At 31.9% G+C, this 23,365-nt stretch overlaps 1 protein-coding gene and 1 long non-coding RNA gene across 2 annotated transcripts; both read right to left on the bottom strand.

Moving 5' to 3' along the window:
• Window positions 1-13,562: 13,562 nt before the first annotated feature.
• Window positions 13,563-17,017, bottom strand: LOC128160254 (uncharacterized; the record flags this gene model as incomplete). The annotated part of the gene is made up of 2 exons (XM_052823551.1): window positions 13,563-15,343; window positions 15,614-17,017. Coding segments are annotated over 2 exons (2,109 nt in total), but the record flags the coding sequence as incomplete, so codon positions are not given.
• A 2,820-nt stretch (window positions 17,018-19,837) lies between these two features.
• LOC128160180 (uncharacterized) lies at window positions 19,838-22,778 on the bottom strand. Its single transcript, XR_008240248.1, has 4 exons — window positions 22,597-22,778; window positions 22,326-22,381; window positions 21,721-21,810; window positions 19,838-21,299 (listed from the first exon to the last, which is right to left on the bottom strand). It is a non-coding gene; the product is annotated as an uncharacterized LOC128160180 (long non-coding RNA).
• Between the last annotated feature and the right edge of the window lie 587 nt (window positions 22,779-23,365).

Genomic DNA, 23,365 nt, shown 5'->3' with positions numbered 1-23,365 from the left:
TTAATTTTCCGAAAAATAATACTCTATGAAATGTTGATATCCAGAGATAATATGATTATAGGCTGCCCGCCGCCGCTTACCTAATATTTTTTTTTATTCCGTCCCTATTCCGGCGATTACGGTATGCCTTTACCTGCAGCTAGCCCTTTTCTATCAGTGACGTCACTGTTTCCATATAAGGTCATGTCAAAATTCGACAAACATGTAGACTTTACATTTGTCAATTTGTATCATGTCAGATGTGCTATTGCCGAGCCTGAAGTTACAAATGCAGAAACTACGGATTGAAAGTGTGCAAAGTTGAAGGTTTAATTAACTAATGTAAACAATAAAGTTGCAAAAAGTGCATCATGCGAAGGAACTGAGTCAAATCTTACACGTGTTTATGCCCGAGTTTTATAGGTTACACGATCAGAATTACACATATTCATGCTCAGGCTCACACATCAACACGATTGCATATTCGGATTTACAAGTTAACATGTCTGGATTTTTGAACACGATTACCCTCCATAGATTTGGAGTACGAGATCGTACTCAAAAAAGTTTTATAACCTCGTGGCCTGGCTGTAGGCAGGCCAATCGCCAATGTTACTATAAATAGCAAAAGTAAACAAAAAACCAAACAGCGTCAAAGTAAAAGCTTCCGCTATACCAAATAGTTACACAAAGAGCCACGTTTTGTCAAAAGTGTTGGCATTTTGTTTCTTCTTTTTTAATTTCGAAAGAATTGTCTATCTTTTTTTATTTTCTTATTAATAATGTGTTTTATAAACAAGACTATGCATTTTGGACACAATGCGCATGAATTTCCATGAACTACTTTGCTGCGCGTTGCAGAAATGGGAATTGAATATGTATAACGCTTGTTGCAAAATTCAAGGCAGCAACTGTTGAACTTTTTTCTACTAGACAGACATATTTTTGTTTATAGCTGCTTACAAAATTTGGTAGCTCTCTGACGCTTTGCCGACATTAAAAGCATGAGAGAGAGAGAGAGAGAGAGAGAGAGAGAGAGAGATGGAGAGAGAGAGATGTTTCAGTCTTTACTACACAATATGCATAAAGACACACCCAAAGAGCCCGGCTTTCAGTACTTCAGTACTTTGATTTTTCGGTTGATGAAATAAAAATAATGATTTATTAAAAAAGATTAGATGAATTGACTTTTGCATTTTGTGTCCATTTACCTTAAATATAAAACCAAATGAATTAGGAAAAATTGCTGGTCCAAAGCCAATTGGAAGCTGATTCAATGGATCATTATATGATGAAGGGGAAAACTACATAGACAGTCATATGGGGTACTCCGTGTCTCTTTTTACAATTGAGTTGCAAATTATGTATAACGCATATTTATAATTGATTGTTTGGTATCAACAGAAAGAATATTATGAAAGAAAACAGATCTTTATCACAAAATATTTCAATGTAATGATGTTTGAAGTAGCGACCTTGACAGTAGTTTTTATGACATCACCGCTTTAGTATATGGCGGGTCACTTTCTAGTTTTTCAAATCGAAGGTTAAATACATAAAAAAAAATCTGACAAAAATAATATTTTAATATTGATGCGATGTTCCTCAAACTGAAAAAAGTTGAAAATGCATGAATTAGGAATACTTTTGATAGGTTTTGTGAAATAATCTTTACAGTTTTTGAAGCATGCATATAAAATTGCCTATTTATCATCATACAGTTTGTCCATTTTCTTCGATTATTCAAGATATAACAAAACATAAATGAAAAATATTTAGCAGCGTTTTCACTAGACACATTTCTTCCATCTATGTCAGCAAAAGCAATAATTAAATATTAACAGATTCTCTTCAAACTTTTAGCATGTACATGTACTTCCTATCGGCAGTAAGTTAAACAAAGGCGCTACATATTCAACACTTTTGCAATAATCTTTCTTGTTTAAAAAAAATAATGAAATTGTTCATGACCAAATTGATGTTTGAAATCAAATTTATGAATATGGATGTCAATTATTATGTAAATGTGATTTTATGCAAGTTATATTGTAACATAAATTACATGTAAATTTCAATTGCGAGTAGATATGTTTTATTTATTTTATTGTCAATTGCCCTCACAAGAATTGTGATATAGACTATAGCAATTAAGCAATTATCCACCTGATCAAATTCCCGTTTCGCACACATTTTTTCGATACCTAGAATTCAAATGTGTGCAAAACGGGAACAAACCGTTTACAATTGTTTATATAATAAAAATGACAAATGCAAGCTAGTTAATTGTGTAAATAATACACACTATTGTAAAACTGCTAAAATAACGTCTTTTGTATCGCAAGTCGACAACTTCGATATATAAAAAAAATTCCCTTGATATACATACATCTTAAATATGATGAAACAAAACTATCATGAATAGTAAACCATATACCTATTTTTAAAGAATTAAATCGATGTTCAATAACAACGCAATTGATCACTAGCATTTATAAGATTAATGAATTTAATTTCCGAAAATTCAAGGAGGCGTGCATGTGAAATTTAAGAATCTTCAAGATCCTTAACAAACGCTTGACAATAGATCTAAAATTTTATACACACTCTGCATTCTAAAACATATTTTTAAATATTTCAACATAAAAAAAATTAATTGTATCTAAATGCGAGTTCATAAACATTCAAAATATCAGGTAGCTTTCATACGGTTTTGTAAAGATAATAGGAGTATTGTAAGAAATGAGAATGCATACGCTTACAAAAATTGTAAATAACATAGGTAAGGAACATACAACCACACACAAGGATAAATTACAACTGTAAACGTTTTGAGGAGTATTTCAATATTTTGAAATCAGTTTCGTTTCATATGTTAAAATTTGATAAGAAACATTAAATTCGAGTCTATGCTTACTGAGTATTGATTTAAAAATCAATAATCTATTCGTACTTATATAATATACATCTATCTTGTTGGGAAATACATGTTTAATTTAGAATTATAGAATCTTTTTAATTATTGTTGTTATTTCATTTATCGGGGTATATCCATCTTTAATTCTTTATACTTTAGTAGGTAAATTTCATTAACGAGTAGTAATGTATATTACATACGTTTAATAAGTTAAACTCATTATTTATCAAATTGATTTAATCTTAATTCATTTAGAAATAGGAACAGTTATCGAACAATAGGTATTTTTTTAGTTATACGTACATATGTACATGTACAAATATTTTAACAAATGTGAATGTTTTCCTTAATAACACGAAAAACAAACCTAAAGTTAAAATTCTCTGTTTATTTTGCCTTAGAAACAAAACACTCGCCATTTTTGTGCACAGACTAAGGACTTACGCCTACCTATTAGCAGGCGTATATTTAAACCCAAATGTAGTCCCGATTAAGTTTCCGCCTTTTTGTGAAACGCAACTTAGTCTGGTTTTGAGGTTTAGTCCTTGATTTAGTCCGGACTAAGCTTACGCCTGGACGTAGGCCTTTTTGAGAAACGGGCCCCAGATATTTTTTCCCTTTTAGTTGAAAAATACAACAATCAAAGATAAGATGTTTAAAATCTTCTTCCCTATGACAATTGATACAATTTTTGTCTAAATCTGTTTTCCATTTGCTTACATATTGTTAAATGTTAAAAGGTTATGCAATAGTTTTCTTTATTTTTTCTGTATAGATATTTTCCAACACAGAAAAGTCATCAAGTAAAAAAGTATTTGCCCACAAACTTTCCATTTAGGGTGTGTTTTTATTTTTTAGAGTTTTGTTGAAGTGAGATACTAAAAAAGAAGATTGAATTTTGCCCTTCGATTCACTTAATATGGCCTTGAAAATTAAATACAAATTTTAAATGTCTTCCTTTTGCTGAATCTCGTAGGTTTGTTTATGAAGCATATTTTTGAAGGGCACTTTTGACAGTTTTGACTGTACTCACACAGATAGTTGTTTGTAGTTTTAAGCGTGTTCTTAATTTTCTGTATTGTTATAAATCCATTTGCATAAATGAAAATAACACCATTTACAGTCAATTTACTCTCAGTCAATGCTGGAAAAACAGAGGTTTTCCTTTATAAGTTATGTTTTTATTAAACCATATATTTTGATTTTATTTTGAATTTGAAGTTTTTCTTTAAATTATTGTTGCACTCATTATTGGTTCATATCACTTCTATATAGAAATTTTAGAAGGTATTTTATGTTTAGGTCTTCTGTCTTTGTTACATTGCTAATCAATAAATAGGATAGGTCTAAATTATATCTTCCAATGCAAGAGTTTATTAATTGTTTAAAAAATTGTCAGATTGTATAAGCTTTGAAACCCATGCTGCTATAATAGCTTTGATTTTTAATTAAAAGTCGGTGATACCACCCCCCCCCCCCGGACATGTGCTTTCTCTGTTTCCCCAGAGAAACAATAAAATACTTCTAATTATTTGCTTGATAATATCTTGTTCCGGATATTTAAGTATTTTTACTACATATAAAAGTTTATAGACAATTAGAGAGTTGATTATTTGACATTTCCCAAAGATCGTCAATTTTCGTATTCGCCAAGAATCTAGGATTTTTTTGCATTACCAGTTTTTTTAATTACATTCTTCATTGTTGCGCCCAATGTGGATCCCTCGACATTTTACAGTGGTCCTATATATATTGGTATTTTGTATGAAAGTTTGTTCTTTAAGCATATTTTTCAGTTCCTCTTAAAAGTATACATTCAGTTTTTGATAAATTTAATTTCGTTCGCGAGAAACTTCCAAGTAGGTCTTCCGTCCGATTTGTTTTATGTGCTACGATGAAATATCGATAATCTCTGCCAAATCTGAGGTCCTGGTGAAACTTGGTTTTTCTTTTTCTCGAGACCGGAAACAGATGAACGAATGTGATTTATGAAAATAAAAGCTGGTAGTTCTTGTACATTTACCTAGTGTACATCACTGTTTATTATGAAGGATGAAACACCTAAGAAAATCTGTTAAACATGTTAAAGACATGAATAGTTTGAACCCTTCCGGTGAGTACCGGAAGTTGCCAAAATAAAACCCTTAAACACATCTTCAATCAATTGTCTATCATTCATAAAAGTGTCGTGTCTCAATCACTTACAGTGACTGAAATCTCGCGGGTATCAAATTTGTAAAAAGAATATGTACCTAAGATATTTGATATATCTCACCGAAAATAGAATATGTTCGCTTATTTAATATTGTTTAGTTTTTTTTTTGCTTTGTTTTTTTTTTTTGGTTTTTTTTTTTTTGATGAAATGTTTATTAATAAGCCAACTGCTTTTACATACATCACGTACATACATCACAAATTTTCAAGGACACAAAGTATGTTTAAGAAAGCAACGAAAACAATTACATCAATAATGCATATATAATGAACGTTTACTAAGAGAGAAAAAACAAAATACATATTGAGCACCTTTTTTATTGAGAGAGAGAGAGAGAGAGAGAGAGAGAGAGAGAGAGAGAGAGAGAGAGAGAGAGAATGGGGAGAGAGAGAGAGAGAGCACTCTAGAGTGAGTTAATCACAGGGGTCCAAATTTCCCAGTCTGTATTGAACTTATCCATTTCACTTCTTTCTTTTGCACAGAATTGGAATACTTTATATAACTGTTTTAAATCATTCATAAGGGCATTTACTGTTAATTGGTTTTTCTGGCATCTACTTCTGTATATGGATGAGTACAATATTGAACGCTTTTGACTTCACATCATCTAAGACACAAAAAATAAAAGTTTTATTATCAAGGACTATTCTAATTCCTTTAGAGTTGCAAACTCTAACAAATTCTGCTAATAAATGTTGTACCCTTGGACATTCCCATAATAAGTGATATATTGTTTCCTCAGCATCTTCACAAACGGTACATAGATTAGTATCCACTTTACCAATTTTATACATAAAACTGTTTGTAGTTAATATATAATGGTTTATTCTGTACTGCAACCATTGAAATTTAGAGTCTGAGGTAATAATAAAAGGTTAATGAAATATTGAAACCCATTGTTTTTCTGTAAAAACCAAATGTCTACTCCATTTTTCTTTTCCCACTGGTGTTACATTTGTCTGATTTAATATATCATACATTGGCTTTGAACCTTTTTTTGTTAATACAAAGGTTTTAATATTAAATGGTATAAAAGGTTTGAAAACTTCATTTCTAATGAAGTTGTATTTCATTAGATCTGAAAGTACAGCTTGTCTTACTCCCATATATGTTAAATAATTCATTTGAATATTAAATTTTCTTTTCAACATTTCAAAATCTAAAAAGTTTTCATTTTCATCAAACAAGTCAATTACACATCTTACTCCTTTAGCATACCATGATTTATAAAAAAAAAAAAAGACTGATTTCCTATCTTAAATTTATTACTGTTCCACAATGGCTGGCAACAATAATCCTGCCATGATTTTACATTTTTAACGATTCTTGCATTTGCATAATATAATCTGAACCTGTATTTGATAGCTTTTCTAAATTAATAGAATTCTCCAGCAGTGTTTTCCATTTTGAATTATTATCCTTAATTAATCTCCTAATCCAAGTAGACTTTAATCCTTTAATATAGGAATTTATATCAACCATCCTTAACCCACCATGTTCATACTTCTGAGTACATACTTGTCTTTTAATTTTATCACATTTTGAGTTCCAAATAAAATTGAATAGAATATTGTTTAATTCTTTTAATGTTTTACTCTGAGGGTTTGGTAAGGCTTTCTGTTTCAAGGGATATTCTATCACAAATGTATGTATCTTTTATTAGACCACAATTGGAATATGCTGCCGAAGTTTGGGCTGGTTGCACACAGATGGACATAGAAAAATTGGAAAAGGTTCAATTAAATGCCGCAAGAATAGTAACTGGGCTCACAAGTTTTGCTTCAAGAAACTCAATTTATTTTGAAACAGGTTGGGAACCTTTGGAACACAGAAGAAATAGAGCTAAATTAATAACTATGTACAAAATGCACAATAACTTAGTACCTACTTACATACAAAACATTGTACCATATACAAGAGGCAGTGTTTCAAGGTACACAACTAGAAACTCTCTTGATTATTCTGTTCCAAAATTTAGATTAGAACTATTTAATAAATCATTTATTCCTGATACTGTCAGAAGATGGAATGCCCTAAGTCTTAATACAAAGGAGGCAACCTCTATTAAAATATTCAAAAAATGTTTATACAATGATACGGTAAAGCCAGAGAAACATCTTTCATTTGGAAAAAGATTTTCAAACATAACACATACACGTTTGAGACACAACTGTATTTTAAATTCTGACTTATTCCGCTGTAACTTAATAGCCAGTCCAAACTGTTCGTGTGGTTTATCAGAAGATGCATACCATTTGTTTTTTGTCTGTAAAAAGTATACAAGAGCTCGGAATTCTCTAATGAATAAGCTATTGACATTAAGTTACGTACACATTATAGATGCACATTTATTATTATGGGGGGATGATTCGTTGACAAATATACAAAACACTGAAATTTTCAAGACAGTACAAATTTTTTTGAGTGAATGTGGTCGTTTTTCAAAAAATGTTTGAATTTATAAGGTGATATTATATATGCAGTAGATTGTTTATTCATGTATATTATGTTTATCCATGTATATTTATGTGTATTCAATATTTCAATATATTTAATGTATGGCAATATTTATAATATTTCATTACTAGGAGAGGACTATCTAAGTTTTAGAACTTGTGTCTTATCCTTTTGATTTATTCAATAAAATATGTTCAATTCAATTCAAGGCTATAAATAAGTGGTTTAATTGTGAAATTAAAAGAGACTTAACCAGTGTTATCCTTCCAATTGGAGTCAAGTGTCGTTTGCTCCATTGTTCGATTACAGATTTTATCCTAACAAGTTTCTTGTCATAATTAGGTTTTACAATTTTATCTAAATCTACATCATAATATATGCCCAAAAGTTTGAATTGAGTTGTCCATTGAAAATTCATTTCTGAACAGATTTTTTCTTCAGAATATTTTTTACTTCCTATCCACACAATCTGAATTTTTTCTTGGTTTATTTTAAGACCAGATAATTTATAATAGTCATCTATTTCTTTCATGGTTGCCCTTAATGATTTCTCAGTTCCATCAAGGATTATTGATGTATCATCTGCATATTGTAATATTAAATATTGGGTGTTATTAATTTTGATTCCTGTAATATCTTCATTTTTTTTAATTTTAATTGACAATATTTTTAAAAAGTTTGATAAAATGCCTGCCTGGGACACACAGGACATAACATTACATTGAAAAGTTTTAATCCAGTTACAGATAAATGGGCCAAAATTAGAATAATTGAGTGTATTTTGTATAAATTCCCAAGCAACAGAATCAAATGCTTTCTCAAAATCAATCATAACTAATGCCCCTGGAATATAATTATTTTCTGTATAGTTCATCAGATCATAAATCAATCTAATATTTTCCCCTATATATCTTCCAGAGATGAAGCCAGTTTGGTCATTACAGATAATTTTATTTAGAACAGTTTTTATCCTGCTTGCTATACAACCTGACCCAATTTTGTATATAACATTGAGCAATGAGATAGGTCTCCGGTTACCAAGGGAGAATTTACTCTTTCCCTCCTTGGGTATACAAGTTATAATTCCTTGTTTCTGAGTAGATGATAATTCTCCTACTTTATATCCATAATTTAAAGATCTAACAACAAAGGAGCCTATTTTATTCAAAAACATTTTTAAAAATTCAACTGTGAACCCATCACTGCCTGGACTTTTATTGTTTGACATACTATTTAAAACCGAAGAAGCTTCCTTATATGTTATATATCCTTCAATTGATTTTCTTTCATTTTCAGATAATTTAGGGACAGAATAATATTTAATATTGTATAGTTAACATATATAAGAATATGTACTTATATATATTCGATCATTCCAATGTAAAATATAAAAAAAAATAAGGAAAACATTTTTAAGTGCTTTCGGTGGCGACCGGAAATTACGACGAATCAAACAAAATAATGTAAACACTGATACATACTTAGGGCTATTATCCAACAAAGTCTAGTTGTTCCATCGTCACCGTTTTAGTGATCTCGTGGAGTCATTGGTTTTTTTTTTTGTCTCTTGAATGGAAATAGACAAACGGAAATGCTCAGTGAAAATAAAAGTTAGTATTTCTTGAATATTTTACAACTGCACTTTATTGTTAATAACTTATACTAAAATTGTCAAAGAAAAATAGTTGAACATTCACACAGCTGATTTGTTTGAACCCTTCCGGTGAGGACCGGAAGTGACGGTTGACAGATGAAAGCGGTAAACGCATTTTCAATCAAATGTCTATCATCTATATAAGATTCGTGTATTGATCACTTGACTTTCTGAGATCTCGTGGGTAAAACATTTATTTAATGGGATATTTGAGATATCTCACGGGAAATAGATTTGTTGGTTTATTTTACATCGGATAGATGACATATGTATGGACTTATACTTATATTTCAGTTCTACATAAAATAAAGTAAATGCAAAAAAAAAAAAAAAAATTGAAGTGCTTCCGGTGACGACCGGAAGTTATGAAGAACAAAACAAAATAGTTTAAAGACATGTACAAGTATAGCTCTATAATCCTACAAAGTCTGAATGCTCAAGAAGATGCGTGGGTCGTAAAAGCTACAAATCAACGATAAATCGTAGGTGCATGACTACGGCAAAAATAATGTAAACAAAAAATAAATTCAGATCACTTTCAATCAACTCTGAATAGATGGTTTAAATCGGTCGAATGGTTTCCGAGAAATCGCGTGCACAAATTTTGTTCGGAAAAAAAGAATAAGAAACAGTACGACACTATAAGGTCTTCCGTTTTGCGTCAAAAATATATAGTCTATTTTACTTTTAGCATAGTTGTTGCCATCACACCAGGTGAACCAATTATGTTTTGGTTTTATTTTATGCCACAAATCAAGTAGTTCAAAACGATATTGTAAATTTTTTTAAACCGTTTAAAGTTTTGTCGTTTTCCTTTGACATTGAGCAATTAAAGTCACCAACAAGAATTATATTATTTTCATTCAAACAGTACATTGATATCTATTTTGATACCTTTTTAACAAAGCTTACTATATCGTTTTCAGTATTTTGAGCATACAGGTCAATAAGTGTAATAGTTTCGTTTTTATGTTCACTATTTAGTACAACTACCCTGCCGTCGGCTGATTTGTGTTGGTTTTGAGTTAAAAATAAAATTTACTACTAATCAAAAATTGAAACATCGTTTCATTTGTTATTTATTCTAAGAATTGTTTTTAAATTAGCATGCGCGGGACCAGAAAAGGAAAGCCAAATATTTATTTTGAATAATTGTTTTATGTAAATTTAAAACAAATTAATATTTCACCCCCCCCCCAAAAAAAAATTGGCATGCATTATACGTCTTGTGGATGCCACTAGTCATTTTTCTGGAGTGTTCTGTCCGTCTATTAAAGGATAATGTCATCCTCCAATCACGTTTAGTGTTGAATACAAATTTTAACTATAAAAAAAAGCTCTCTACAGAAACAAAATATCCGTGCTACATAACTGTAAACAGTAACTTAAACTCTTATGGAACAAGATAGCGCAGATGCCCATTTGGTTTTATCGTGAAAAACAATTTCAAATTATTTTTTTTTCAACCAAATATACTAGATGATGTTATATTACAAGTTTACAAAAGCATAATTTCTAACTATATTCAGTTTTGATTATTTTAACAAACGATAAGAATTTTTTTTTTAAAGTTTTGGTGGTATCGAACCCACAACCTAAAACCCTAGCTCTATAATGTTAACTAATTTCTGGTGCTCTAACCACTGAGCCATTTCAGTCACAACAAACGTCTTTGTGAAATGCTAAATGCAACTTCAACCACGAATTTACTGACTTGTAGTAAAAACTCTCTAAAACGTTAAACTGTTGGGATACAAAATGACATTTTAAGGTATAGTGGGTCATCTCTCCACGTTTTTGTTGATTGAAATCGGTCTGATTTCCTTTAAACCTAATATATAGACTATGGCAAAAATATGGAGCCCAGACCCACTCTATAAAGAAAAGGCATTGAAGTTCTAAAAATGACACTTTTTTAAGGTTTTGACACACATACGCCAGTTTAAATCAACCTATTCTAAATATTTAACATATTTAAGGGTTATAAATCGATGTAATGGTAAATATTCATTGTTTTCAATAATTTAGAAAGAAATTATGAGATTTGTTCATATTTTAATTTTATAGTATCTTATCTATCCCATATTCACCCATCTTCTTTCGCAAAATCTCTCATCTCTAGTTTGACCCTCTGATTCAACAAAAATATTTCAACTCGCGGTGTGGAGCTTCAGATTCAATGAGAGGGAACTAATGATTCAACATTTTAGAGAGTTTAAAATTTGAAAGATCCTGGGCTCATTTTTAAAAAATGATATGCATTATCACAACGGTAAAGATTTCATTAACAAAAAGTCACTCCAATGAAAAGTAAGATGTACTTACCCCTTACATACATCAATTCAAACTTCACCAAGTGTTACTTAAAGAAAGATGGGATAGTAAATTTAAGCCACGAACAATTACAATCACTCTAAGTGGTAGAAGATCCTGAAATATCAGTTAATTATATAAATTGAAATAACGTCATCTTTAAATCATATTTAGTGTTTCATTATTTTTCATATTAAGATGGCTCAGTACGCCTTGAAATAATTTCTCAAATCAGCAGGATATTACTTGATTATTATAGATAGTATAATGAAAAAGAAGTAAGTTTGTCAAATGGGCGAAAAACATGCATTTTCGATAAAAACTATGATGTTCAAAAATCTAATTCATTTAATATGGACAAAATGCCTGGGCGTATTCGAACTCATGTTCTGTGGTTCACCAGTCGATGCTTTAAACACCATATATACGAAATCTAAAAAAGTATAAGTCTTGATGTTGTGAGGTACCTTAAGGTATAATATTTACATCTACCACGTATTATCTACTCTATTTCTTACGGACACTTACAGTTAGAACCATCTTAACACGGCCTTGGACTTTCAGTAGGATGTAACCATCCATTTCTTGCGTCACAACAAGTTAAAATGACGCTGGTTTCAAGCGAAATACATACCGATTGCGTAGCCTTAGCTCAAAGGCTAGACAAATCTAGTTGATTTCAAAGGGCCATAGCTGTAATGCCAGCAATGAAATAGACAGGCCTACGTCACAATGCAGTTTGAAACAACTACCCAAAGTCCAAGTTCTTGTTAAAATGGTTCTAATTCATGGCTCTAAACAACAGTAAGACTGCAATTTACACGCCCCGTTTATTTAAAATGTCGAAATCTACAGCGGCTGAAACTGACAAGACTGAAATTGACACTTAAACGTTGTGAATGGTTCAATATTTGGCCATAAAATGCATTTTCAAAATTATCAGAGACCTAAAAATAGTAAATCTTCGCTTGCAATTCAGTAGCCGTCTCTTAAATCTACCGCGCTGTGATGTCATTGACATCAAGATTTAGAATGATTTTTTTTACAAGGTTTTGCTATGTGATATTGTTGATTTCGAAAGAATGTAGCTCCACAATATGTCGGTGACCTTTACCCACTTAAGATCTATAAGATAAGTGACGATCCAGGAAGTCATCTCTACTTATATTTGGGCGTAAACGTGTTTCTAAAAACGGATTTCTATATACGACAGTGTAAAAATAAGATCGCGAAAAATTTGTAGATTTTATTATTTTCCACCTATAAATCTACTTTTTTTTTTTCACTTACAACATTGAAGTATATCAGTTTGAAAACGTTCCATCACATTTGTCACATCAGGTGCAGTTACTAACCCCTCCCCCTAAAAAAATAAAAGAAATAGTTCATCAAAAATTTTCTTAAAGTGGTATGGGATAACTCAATACGGTGACGTACTTTCGATCGAGATATACAGTAAAGGACTAAATCCATGTTTAGCCAAAATCGGCCTAACGTCAAAAGCAATTAAAATTGTATTAAAAATATTCTAAAACATTTTTTCATTCGTTATGTAACTTTTTTTGGTGTTTAAGGATTCAGAAATTATATTTCTGATGTTTATTTGAAGACACTATAATAGCGAAAAACGCGTGCTTTTTATAGCGTCAAGCATGACGTTACGTCTTTAAAAGAGCCTTCAAGTAAATTACATATTAACTATATTGTTAACTATGAAATTGAATGTATTTGTCATTAAATTGAAGTTAAAGATAAGTTCATTATCAGAATTTAATCGAGAAAGAAACGGAATTGAATTCTTTTTTACCCGAATGGCACACCTTAGTTTCCGTAAAGTCGGCCATTGTGACACGATTTCGCACGGTGACAAACAGGATTGTACAGCGACAAATGCAAAGGATTTCATCGACGCAATTGTAAAGTAAGTGTTATAACACATCTCGATATTCTCTCTGTAACGTAAGGAAATATAAAATAAGAAATATTTGAATTGTTTTTATAAAAAGAGTTAGATCAACGATCGAGTCACATGTAATGTACAACACGCTGCATAGCCGCATGGTACTGTGGTATGGTGTGTTGGCAGCGTTTCCATTTCATTGCGGGAAAAAGTTCACTTCACTATAGATTGGTTTATTATTGTTTAATTGCTATTTAAAGTATTATTTATTAACACATATCATGCATTTTTTCATCAGCTGATCTGAGTCACTCACACATTTACCCAATTCCAAGAATGTACAAGGATATACATTAAATCCAACTTGAATGCAAAACAAAGAAGAGCTACATGTATTAAAAAAAACAACGACAGCAATAACTATACTCTATTTGTAACATATTTTAAGCTCTAGTGACTACATAGCATATATGTAACTACCATTTTCAACCCAAACAATGACTCTTATATTTCAAAAATATATAAAAGAATAATTACATGTAACATATTTAACACAGAAATTAAAATAGCAAATAATGGGTAACAAATATGGTAATCATAAAGTAAATGATTCTTTGTTATGGCACATTGTCAATTAGTTTAAAAATGAGATGACAAAATGATTCAATATTAAACAAACATGATAACAGAACACATCATGCAAAATGCACTGACATTAGTCTATACAGAGGAGATACCCCTATCTAGTGCAAACAATGTTTTCAAGTTATACAAACATATATATATACCAGTAATCAGGGTACAATTTATCTGCAGTGAAGATTTTGTAATTGACAAGAAAGTTGCATAATATAAACTAGGTAGTGTGCTTCCATCATGATTTAGATAGATTGTATATACTTATCGACAACAATAAACATCTTATTTAAATTAATACACAAAAATATCTTTTGACACTGTATTAGAATTTTCTACTAGTATATATGTAAAAAAAAATTATGATATAATTCTCGCTTAAGTCATAATATGTTACAATTGACAAATTGTTGATTACAAAACATTTGTGTGATAATAATGCAACCAGATCTGTATTGTGTTTAAATGAATCAGATAAATGAATATTTCATATTATAAATCAAAAATGTTCATATTTTCAGGATACCAACAGAGTCTGATTAATCACTAGAAGAAGAAAAATGAACTCAGTTACTCCTCTACCTCACTGTCATCACTGTCCTCAGATTCGTCAATGACAGCTGCATCAGTGACAAACTCGGACCAGTCTTGAATAGACGAAATAGCCTCCCTGTTGTGTCTCCCAACAGCGAGAAACCAGATAACGGCGGCGACATGGGAACATACTCCCACAACACGGGCACCCGCTCGACATCTGCAATACCATGCAGTGATATCAGACTCGGAAAACTGGATCCAGAGCAGATACTGTCGGGAAGAAACATGACGACTCTGTAGCTTGACCCTGATAAGCCCATGGAACTCACTGTGAACCAAGATATCCACATCCCCCTCCAAATACTCCTGAATATAACTTGGACACAACTTCAGTTGATAAACTCCACAGGTCAGATTTCGTATGTCATCTTCGCTGATGTTGGGGAATTCCAAAGAATCAGTAGCCACTTCCCACTTTACAGACTTCTTATCCAGACAGTTTTCTTCAACAAATGTCTTTAAAGAGTTAACTTTTGTTGACAAATACCTCATTTTGCATGCAAGGGCCATGTCTTCATCTTCACTTCCTGTCGACAGAGGCTTGCAGTAACGGTTGGAGAGGGCACACACGATGCGCACATAGTCACCGATAAATGGCACTTGATTGGTTGGAAGAACATGAGCAAGGTACTTCCATCGCTTTATCCTTGCATTGGCTGCCTCAACAACCCAACGAATCTGAAAAGTTAAGAACAAGCACCACTCATAAAAAAGGTAAAAGTGCCTTATTTAAAATTAACAGTGGGTATATTTCTTTACTAAAAGAAAAAAAATTTAAATGATGAAAATCATAAAATCAATGATTTGGAACAGCATTTGTTTATATTTCAGATGAAGACAGATGTAGAATAATTGTATAATGTAATTGTATTGAAGTTTTTCTGACATCATGATTGATGATTGAATTTATGTTGTAGGTCTGGTAATCAAAATATGAAAACAACTAACCTTGGTGACCAGACGAGAGGCATTGGCATCTAAGGTTGTCATCTGCTTCTGCCCTCTGCTCATCAGGCGAGGCATTTCGGCCCTTATTCCCAGCTCCTCGAGCATATCGACTGAATCTCGGAAGCCTCTGTCTACAACAAAAACATCATCTTCATGGAACCAGCCCTTCAGATCTTCTACATTGGTATGAAGCATATGGTTGAGGATAGTGGCATCATTATTCCTAGCTAGGTAGGGTCCAAGAACTGTTAGAAAGTATCCGTCTGTGGATGTGACAACCATGGGTTTAACAAGGGGCCTGCCTTTATGTAAACTATATGATTTCCGTTGAAACTGGAAGTTGTTACTTTTCTGAATATATATATAAGTTCCATCCAAAACAGCAATAGCTTTCTTATTTGTAAAATCACCAAAAAGTTCCTGTGCCAGAGGTCTTGTATGATTTTCTATAATTTCTTCTCTTGTTGTATGTTGTAGTCCAAGATGATGTGGTACAAATGACTTCATGAGTGCTGTACGGACTGATTTTACTGCTCTACAGAGGGAAGACTTTGAAATTCCAAAAATCGTGGCCAGAAGTTGATTTGACATTCCTGATCTCAGTTTCAGAAGAAAGATTCCAAGTGACATCCTTGTGCCTCGGTTTTGTGTGTTTCGAATATCACTGGAAATAAAGGAATGGAGGTCTTCAAAGTTTTCTTTAGAGATACCAGTCAGTGCCATATAATCACTGTTGCTCATGGTAGACAGTTCAAAAGAAAATCTGCTTGTTGAGGTCTGGAGGGCATAATTTCGTATTTTTTGGATCAGTTCCAGCACTGTTGACTTGTTTACAAATGAAGACTCGAATGTCTGTATTTTGGTCAAAACACCAGGTCTAAACTCTCCTTCATCAATGTGGGATGGACAACATCTGCTTCCAGGTGGGATGATGATTTCATGGTGAAGAAAGGCTGAAAATCTAGCTGCTGAAGACACGACAACAAGTTTAGGACCCGGTCGCTTGCAGATTAAGCAGTAAGCATGTGAAGAAGGTGTTCTCTGGAGAGGCAAAGATATAGATGGTGGACTGCACATTCCTGGTTGTAGAGGCTGACACACAGGAAGGGAACTAGACTTCTGCTGGCATGTTTTCTGGTTTCCATGGTAGCGATGTCTGCACTTGTTGCACAAAATGTCATTTGAGTTTGCCTCAACAAGAAAGTTCTTTCTGAGGAAGCGACGGATTGCTGTTGACTCACATTTTTTTCTGTCATTTGGCCTTGTTCTTTTTTTGCAAAGGATGCATGGGAAAATCTTTTTACTCTCTGTTTTCATTTGATCTTCATTCATTTTTATGTTCTGAAAATACAAAACAAAAATGTAGTGATACACAACTTTAATGTTCACTAAAAAATAAAGATATCATTTTATATGTATTGTGAATATTTATGTTTACAACTACTAAGCAAATACTTGCAATGTATCAAGTATAAATTAACTTTATAGAAAAACTCAAATTGACAAACTGTAGAATTACAGTGCCCCCCCCCCAATGTATTTAATGGAACTGTCAGTCTAATATTTTTTGGAGCTGCAGACCTTCAGTTGTGTTACAAGTGTTGTTTTTGACATGTGATCAATATATTATCATTTACACATATTTTTCTAGATTAACTTTAATTAATTGCTATAATATGATGATAAACTATAATTGCCAAATTATGATGAAAATGGTTTTTTTAGGGGGGGGGTTATAGAAAAAAAGTGTATATTGAAAAAAGGTGTACTCAATAATTTTTCTATCCAATATTTTAAGAAAAAAATAAAGCGCGCCGAGCGGTGATCGATCCCGGATCGTAGGATTTGCAGTCGAGAACGCTACCTTTACACCATTCAGACTACGGTAGATGTGGGAATGATATGCTGTACAGTACACTAAAAAAAACTTTCAAACAAAACACTTGGCCGTTTTTCCTTCTATTAAGAAAATAATTATGGTTTATACAGGTTGATTTATTTACTAAATATATATTTTCCATTAGCCTATATTGCGTCCTTCATTTTTTATTTCTAAATATAGACGACTAACGTTCACTCTTTGCCTACATGATATCTGCTATACTGGCTCGCCAGTATGCATTTTAGTATCGGCTATCGAATATTGATTGTTTTTAGACCAAATCTTCAGATTAATAATCATTCTTGTATGTTTTTAATTACATGCCTATATAAAAACAGTCTTTAAGGCTGAGTAACGTATACACGGATTGAACAATCTTCTCATCTGTCAAATAGTATCATGCAGACGAACGTTGCGAACAATATTATTTATTCAAGAAAAAATCAACAGAAATCTACGTATTCAATCAAATTCTTATACATACCTTCAGAGTTCTTCTTTCTTCATTTTCTATAGGTTTTGTTGATCTTTCGTTCGTGTATTTTCAAGATTAATCACGCAAAGTAAAAGTCGCTGTTTGTTTACGTATGCAAATAAGCATGTATGGAATGTCGTGCATGCGCAAAATTTGGTGTTAAAATTGAACACATATACGTTTCATTAACAACACACTGTACCTTTTTATTTTTCAGATTAGATGACAATTACACAATGTGTTTGATTCTTGTGGTTTTTATATTTTTAAAACAAAAAGGTGTGAAAAAACGTGCAATACTGTCAAAAAATAAGTAAATCCGGATTGCTCCTCTTCTTGTTTACATTTTAATTTTCATCAACAGCACACCCTCTGATCCAAAAACTTTCACTTTGAATATCTTTTTTTATTGATACAATTTCATAATTTAAAAACAGTTTTTAGATCAGAGGGTGTGCTGTTGTTGAAAAACACCACCAAAGAACGAAAATGCTGTGATTTTACCCCAAAACCGATCCGGAACCGGTTTTGTCATTTACATATTTTTGCAAGCAGACGTTTTGGCGGGGAAATTCTGGCATGTCAAAATAGTATCAGGTCTAGACTAACACATAACACCAATTTTATTTCATTTTGACCTAGTTTAATTTTTGACATATCACAGGGCGATTTATAGCTAAACATGGATTTTGTCCTTTAATTTTTCTTTTTCCCCTAAAACTTCTTTCCTTAAAGTGTACCTAACAGCGTAGCGCAACGGGTTACAGCGTTACCTACAAATCTGTAACTCATGAGTTCGAATTCCGCTGTAATTTTTAATGATTTATCTTTCTAAAGTATTAAAAACATATTTTTTTGTTGAATATTGTAAAATATTAAAAATTCTAAACCAGTGAAAGTATTTACATTTTCCAGTGCCTTAGCCTGTGATAACACTATGTATCGATTTTGTACTATATAACCCACAACTTCAAATGACGTATATTTGGGGTGCCAAATCTTTCGTTGAGTAATATGAGGTTTAATTTTGGTCGGAGCGTTATCCAATCCAATAATGCCCGAAGGTGTCCCATACCATGTCATAAACTAAATAAATCAAAAAGTTTCTTGTTGTAGATTTTCTTTACTTTGATAACGAAAAAATGCCTTCATTTAGTAACTGCTATCTTAAATGTCTTTCCAAAAAAGTAATCTTTTAAGTTTCTTTTTTTTCCTCCCTCTCTTTCTTTAAATGTTGTTTTCGCTTTGGTTGTTTGCTTTTCATAAAAGATAAGAAGCTTCGCTCACTTATAAATATAATGTTAACAACACGAGTGATCTCTCCTTTAACGTAAACTGGAATGCTCGGAAAAACTAATCTAAGTGTAGAGCATAATAGTTTTAAAGAAGTGATGTATTTTTTAATCCTGAGCACTGCCATAGGCTTGTTAACTACATTGTAACGTTAGAATATGCATCCTTGGTGAAATGAAATTTCACTTTTCTTTAGGTTAGATAGTCAACAAATTAACCATCAGATCTACTTACAATTTAATGTTATTTGATAATAAAAAATCTATACATTTGGTTACTTTTATATATCATATTATATATACTCTTCTTCTAAAGGAGATCGACATGGTCTAAAAATGGCGGCGACCAAAAACTATAATGGCCACGACAATGGATCCCTCGTAAGTATAGACCAGTTGAACTGGTTACTGCTATACTGCTCCATTAATCTCATTTAAATCCAACACTTTTTGATTTTTTTTTTGTAGAAAAGATGCACATGCCTATCACAGATTAACAAAAATTATCTATCTCCCAAGTGTTCTTCTTTCACGGTCCCTTCTATATTTAAAAAAATTCATATTATTTTCTTCAGAATGTATATATTTATTTTTTACTGTAAGGCAGTCAAACAAAATATCGACTTCAACATTCAAATAGATATCTATCAAATAAAAATGTTTTAAGAGTGTTTTAATTCTTTCATAGTACTGAATTATTTAGCCTGACTTGCAACCATAAGAATGACAAATATGACCCGCTTTTACAGATAGATAAATATGACTTTGGACTGAATGTACAATAACTTTGTTTTAAATCATAAATACATGAATAATATTTTTTAAAAATGAACAACCATTTACATGTATTTCCTAGACTCAGTAATTTTTATTTATCAATCACAAATGTTTTTGGGTTTTGTTTTGTCCAACATGGTACAACTTGAATTTCGTCCTTGAAAATTTCCATATTGTATATTATAAGAATAACAATAATAGTAACATGAACCTTAATTTACAAAATAAACAAATTTTTTTTATTTGAAAACTCTTTACCTGAGTGTTGAAATCAATTAAACTATATAGATGGGATGGGGTCAATTTTTATTGTATGAATGGCAGTGAAGACAACACATGCAAAAATTAGTTCATTAATCAATTTTCTCAAACAAAGTGACAACATAAAAAATGATGAATTATCATAATAATCATTTTTATTTCCAAAATAAATCATATTTTATGATGATTTGAACAAAGTTGCTTTTCTGTCAAAAAAATATGTACTTATACTGCAGATTTTAAAAAAATATGTTCTAATAAGACCTTTCGCATTCAAGGTCAAGATACCATTAGCATTTGTTTTTCATTCAAGTACAATTGTGGCAAAAACAAAACTAATAAACATGTGTTTCACCTAAATGTACATTTTTGTACATGTACTTTACTAAAAGCGAAGAAAAAAGATGTCATGGGGACCATAAAAAATCAACAAATGAACAAACAATTGCCTGAGACATTCTATAACTCAGATCATAGGATAACAAAGAAAATATATGGTGTCATACCCATAGCCAATGCTGAACCATAAACAATGAAAATGATATCAATAATTTAAATACCAGGTTCTACACTTTGCAGATGGAAAAAAAAATCAAACAAAATAGCACAGTTCATACATTTAAAATAAAAAAAAATCAGCATACATCTAATACATATATTTTACATTAAAATCAAATTTACACTATTACACTTTTACATCATAAATTGATGATGACATCATCAGTGACATCAGTGATGACAAAATCAGAGATAATAGTAGTACATCTTGAGAGAGGTTTATGAAGCTGGAGGTTTTATCCTTCTTGTAGAGGTCATCCAGTAAATGCGGAGGTCACCTAGTAACGTCGCCCTGTTAATCCCCGTTCATCATGACGGAGCGTTTATCGCGGTGCTTGGTGGCGTCCTGTCAATCCCCGTTCATCATGACGGAGCGTTTATCGCAGTGCTTGGATTGGGCTTTGGTTAAGGGTTTGAAAGCAGCAGCATTGGAATGGGTCTCTAGAGAGAACAAATTAACGCATACAAATTATTCAACCAAGATTATTTACATTCAAAACTTTAATATTTATAAAGATTTTAAAATCACTTAGGCCTAAAAACAAAAATTTTTTGGGTCTCAAGCACCCCAAATTTAGATCACGAAATGCTGCACTGATTATTCTATCACCGCATTGAAAAAAAAATAACTTCAATTTAAAAAAAGAAGAGCTATTCCCCTTTGCAAATCTTGCAACAACAACCCCTTTCAGTCAATCAAATGAGATAAAAAATGTAATTTTTATCAAATTTTGCCTTGCAAACTATGCTAAAAAATGTGTGCATTTAACATATTTTGATTTTCTTTTCCTTTGGAAATCTTCGTTTCTGTGTTGAAGTGAGTGTTGAAGTGCAATAACAAAGCCGCACTGTCCTTACTCACCCTCTCCCTTTTGGTTATCTTCTGAGCAGTTTTTGCTCCGACAGGTATGTGTGCCCCTAGTCCAAACACTTCTCGAACTACAAAATTATCCTACAAAACGAACCAACAGTTTATAAGATCGATGCATTGTGGTTCTAACTCTGATGAAATAAAAAAAACACACAAAAATAAATCGTGTTAGAGTAAAAACAAATGACAAATCTACATAGGCCTGAACAAACATATTGGTATGCGCCTAAAAAAGGCACCCTTACTTGTACCATACCTACAAATGGTAGTAAATGCCTGCGAAAGGTAGCTCAACCGGTGAGTTAGTGCACAACTTACCTGTGATGTTGGTGAAAACCAGGGGAGTATTCAACAGAGCGAGCACTAGCCAAAACTCCATATAACCGCAACACAAAATTTGGCGAGCGCTCGCTCTGTTGAACACGCCTCTGTTTTAGCTTTTAGATAACTCTACATTTGAGATTCGTTACACAACTTACCTTTAGATATTGGTAGACACCTGTTTAATCTTTAAGATAACCACTTCCTTTAAGATTTGGTACACAACTACCTCCAGATGTTGGTTGACACATGTTCAAGCTTTTAGATAACCATACCTTTGAGATTCGGTACACAGATGCTTTAGTTTTCATTACCTCATCTTCTTCTTTGGCTAAGTGGTAAAGAAGGGCAAAAATTCATTAGTTTCGGGCATGTGTTCAAGAAGTCTATAATAATAAAGTTCAAAGTTACATGTTTGCCCTATTATAATTAAACGACTGTTGTTTACCTGCCGTAAAAAAAATCATGTGAATTTTATAATCTTACCCACACTTGATTGATGAATACACTGGAATGAATATTTTAAAAGTAAACAGGCTTGCTTACTTTTTTAACAGCTTTATCATTAGAAACGATGGAGCTATAAAGAGCACTAGACTTCAGCCACCGAGGGCGCTGGCGTGACGGTGCATGGTCCCAGGGGTGTGGGAGTTGATGGATTTATCTCCCTTTCTGTAGAAACTCATGAAGATCTCCTACATGGCCTTCATCACCAATATAATGAAAAACAAATCGATGGTAAAATTCTGTATTATGTTAAGAAATGTACATAATCAAAGGCATTTCGTTTTATAGTAAACACCTTGAATCCAAAACAAAATTGAAGATTTTTTATGTTAAATTGATGTTAAAATTATGTGGATTTTAAAGTTGATTGTCAATATTATGTAAAAAATGTGAACTTACGTCAACATCTGTACAGGAAACAACATTCAAGACAGTCAAACCAATGGCACAATGAGAAATATATTACTTCCAACGATGCTTAACAATGATTTCTAATATAACCCAGTTAAAAACTTCTAAAGGAACAGTAAAAAACACCAATCATATATTATATCTCTCTCTATTTCTCTTCTCTTCCTCTCTCCCTCATCTTCAAAACCCGATGTAGTATTGCCATCCATGTATTTAGATAGATAGAGAGATAGAAAGATAGATAAAACTGATAAATACTTGGTAAAAGTTATAGGAAAAAGGTTTTAACAGACACAATACTCAAATTCTCTCGAATGAATATATATATATATATATATATATATATATATATATATATATATATATATATATATATATATATATATATATATATATA

Source organism: Crassostrea angulata, chromosome 8 (assembly GCF_025612915.1).
Source record: "Crassostrea angulata isolate pt1a10 chromosome 8, ASM2561291v2, whole genome shotgun sequence".
Classification (NCBI taxonomy): Eukaryota; Metazoa; Mollusca; class Bivalvia; order Ostreida; family Ostreidae; genus Magallana; species Magallana angulata.
The sequence above is the reverse complement of the archived record's forward strand: the minus strand, read 5'-3'. Positions and strand labels throughout refer to the sequence as shown.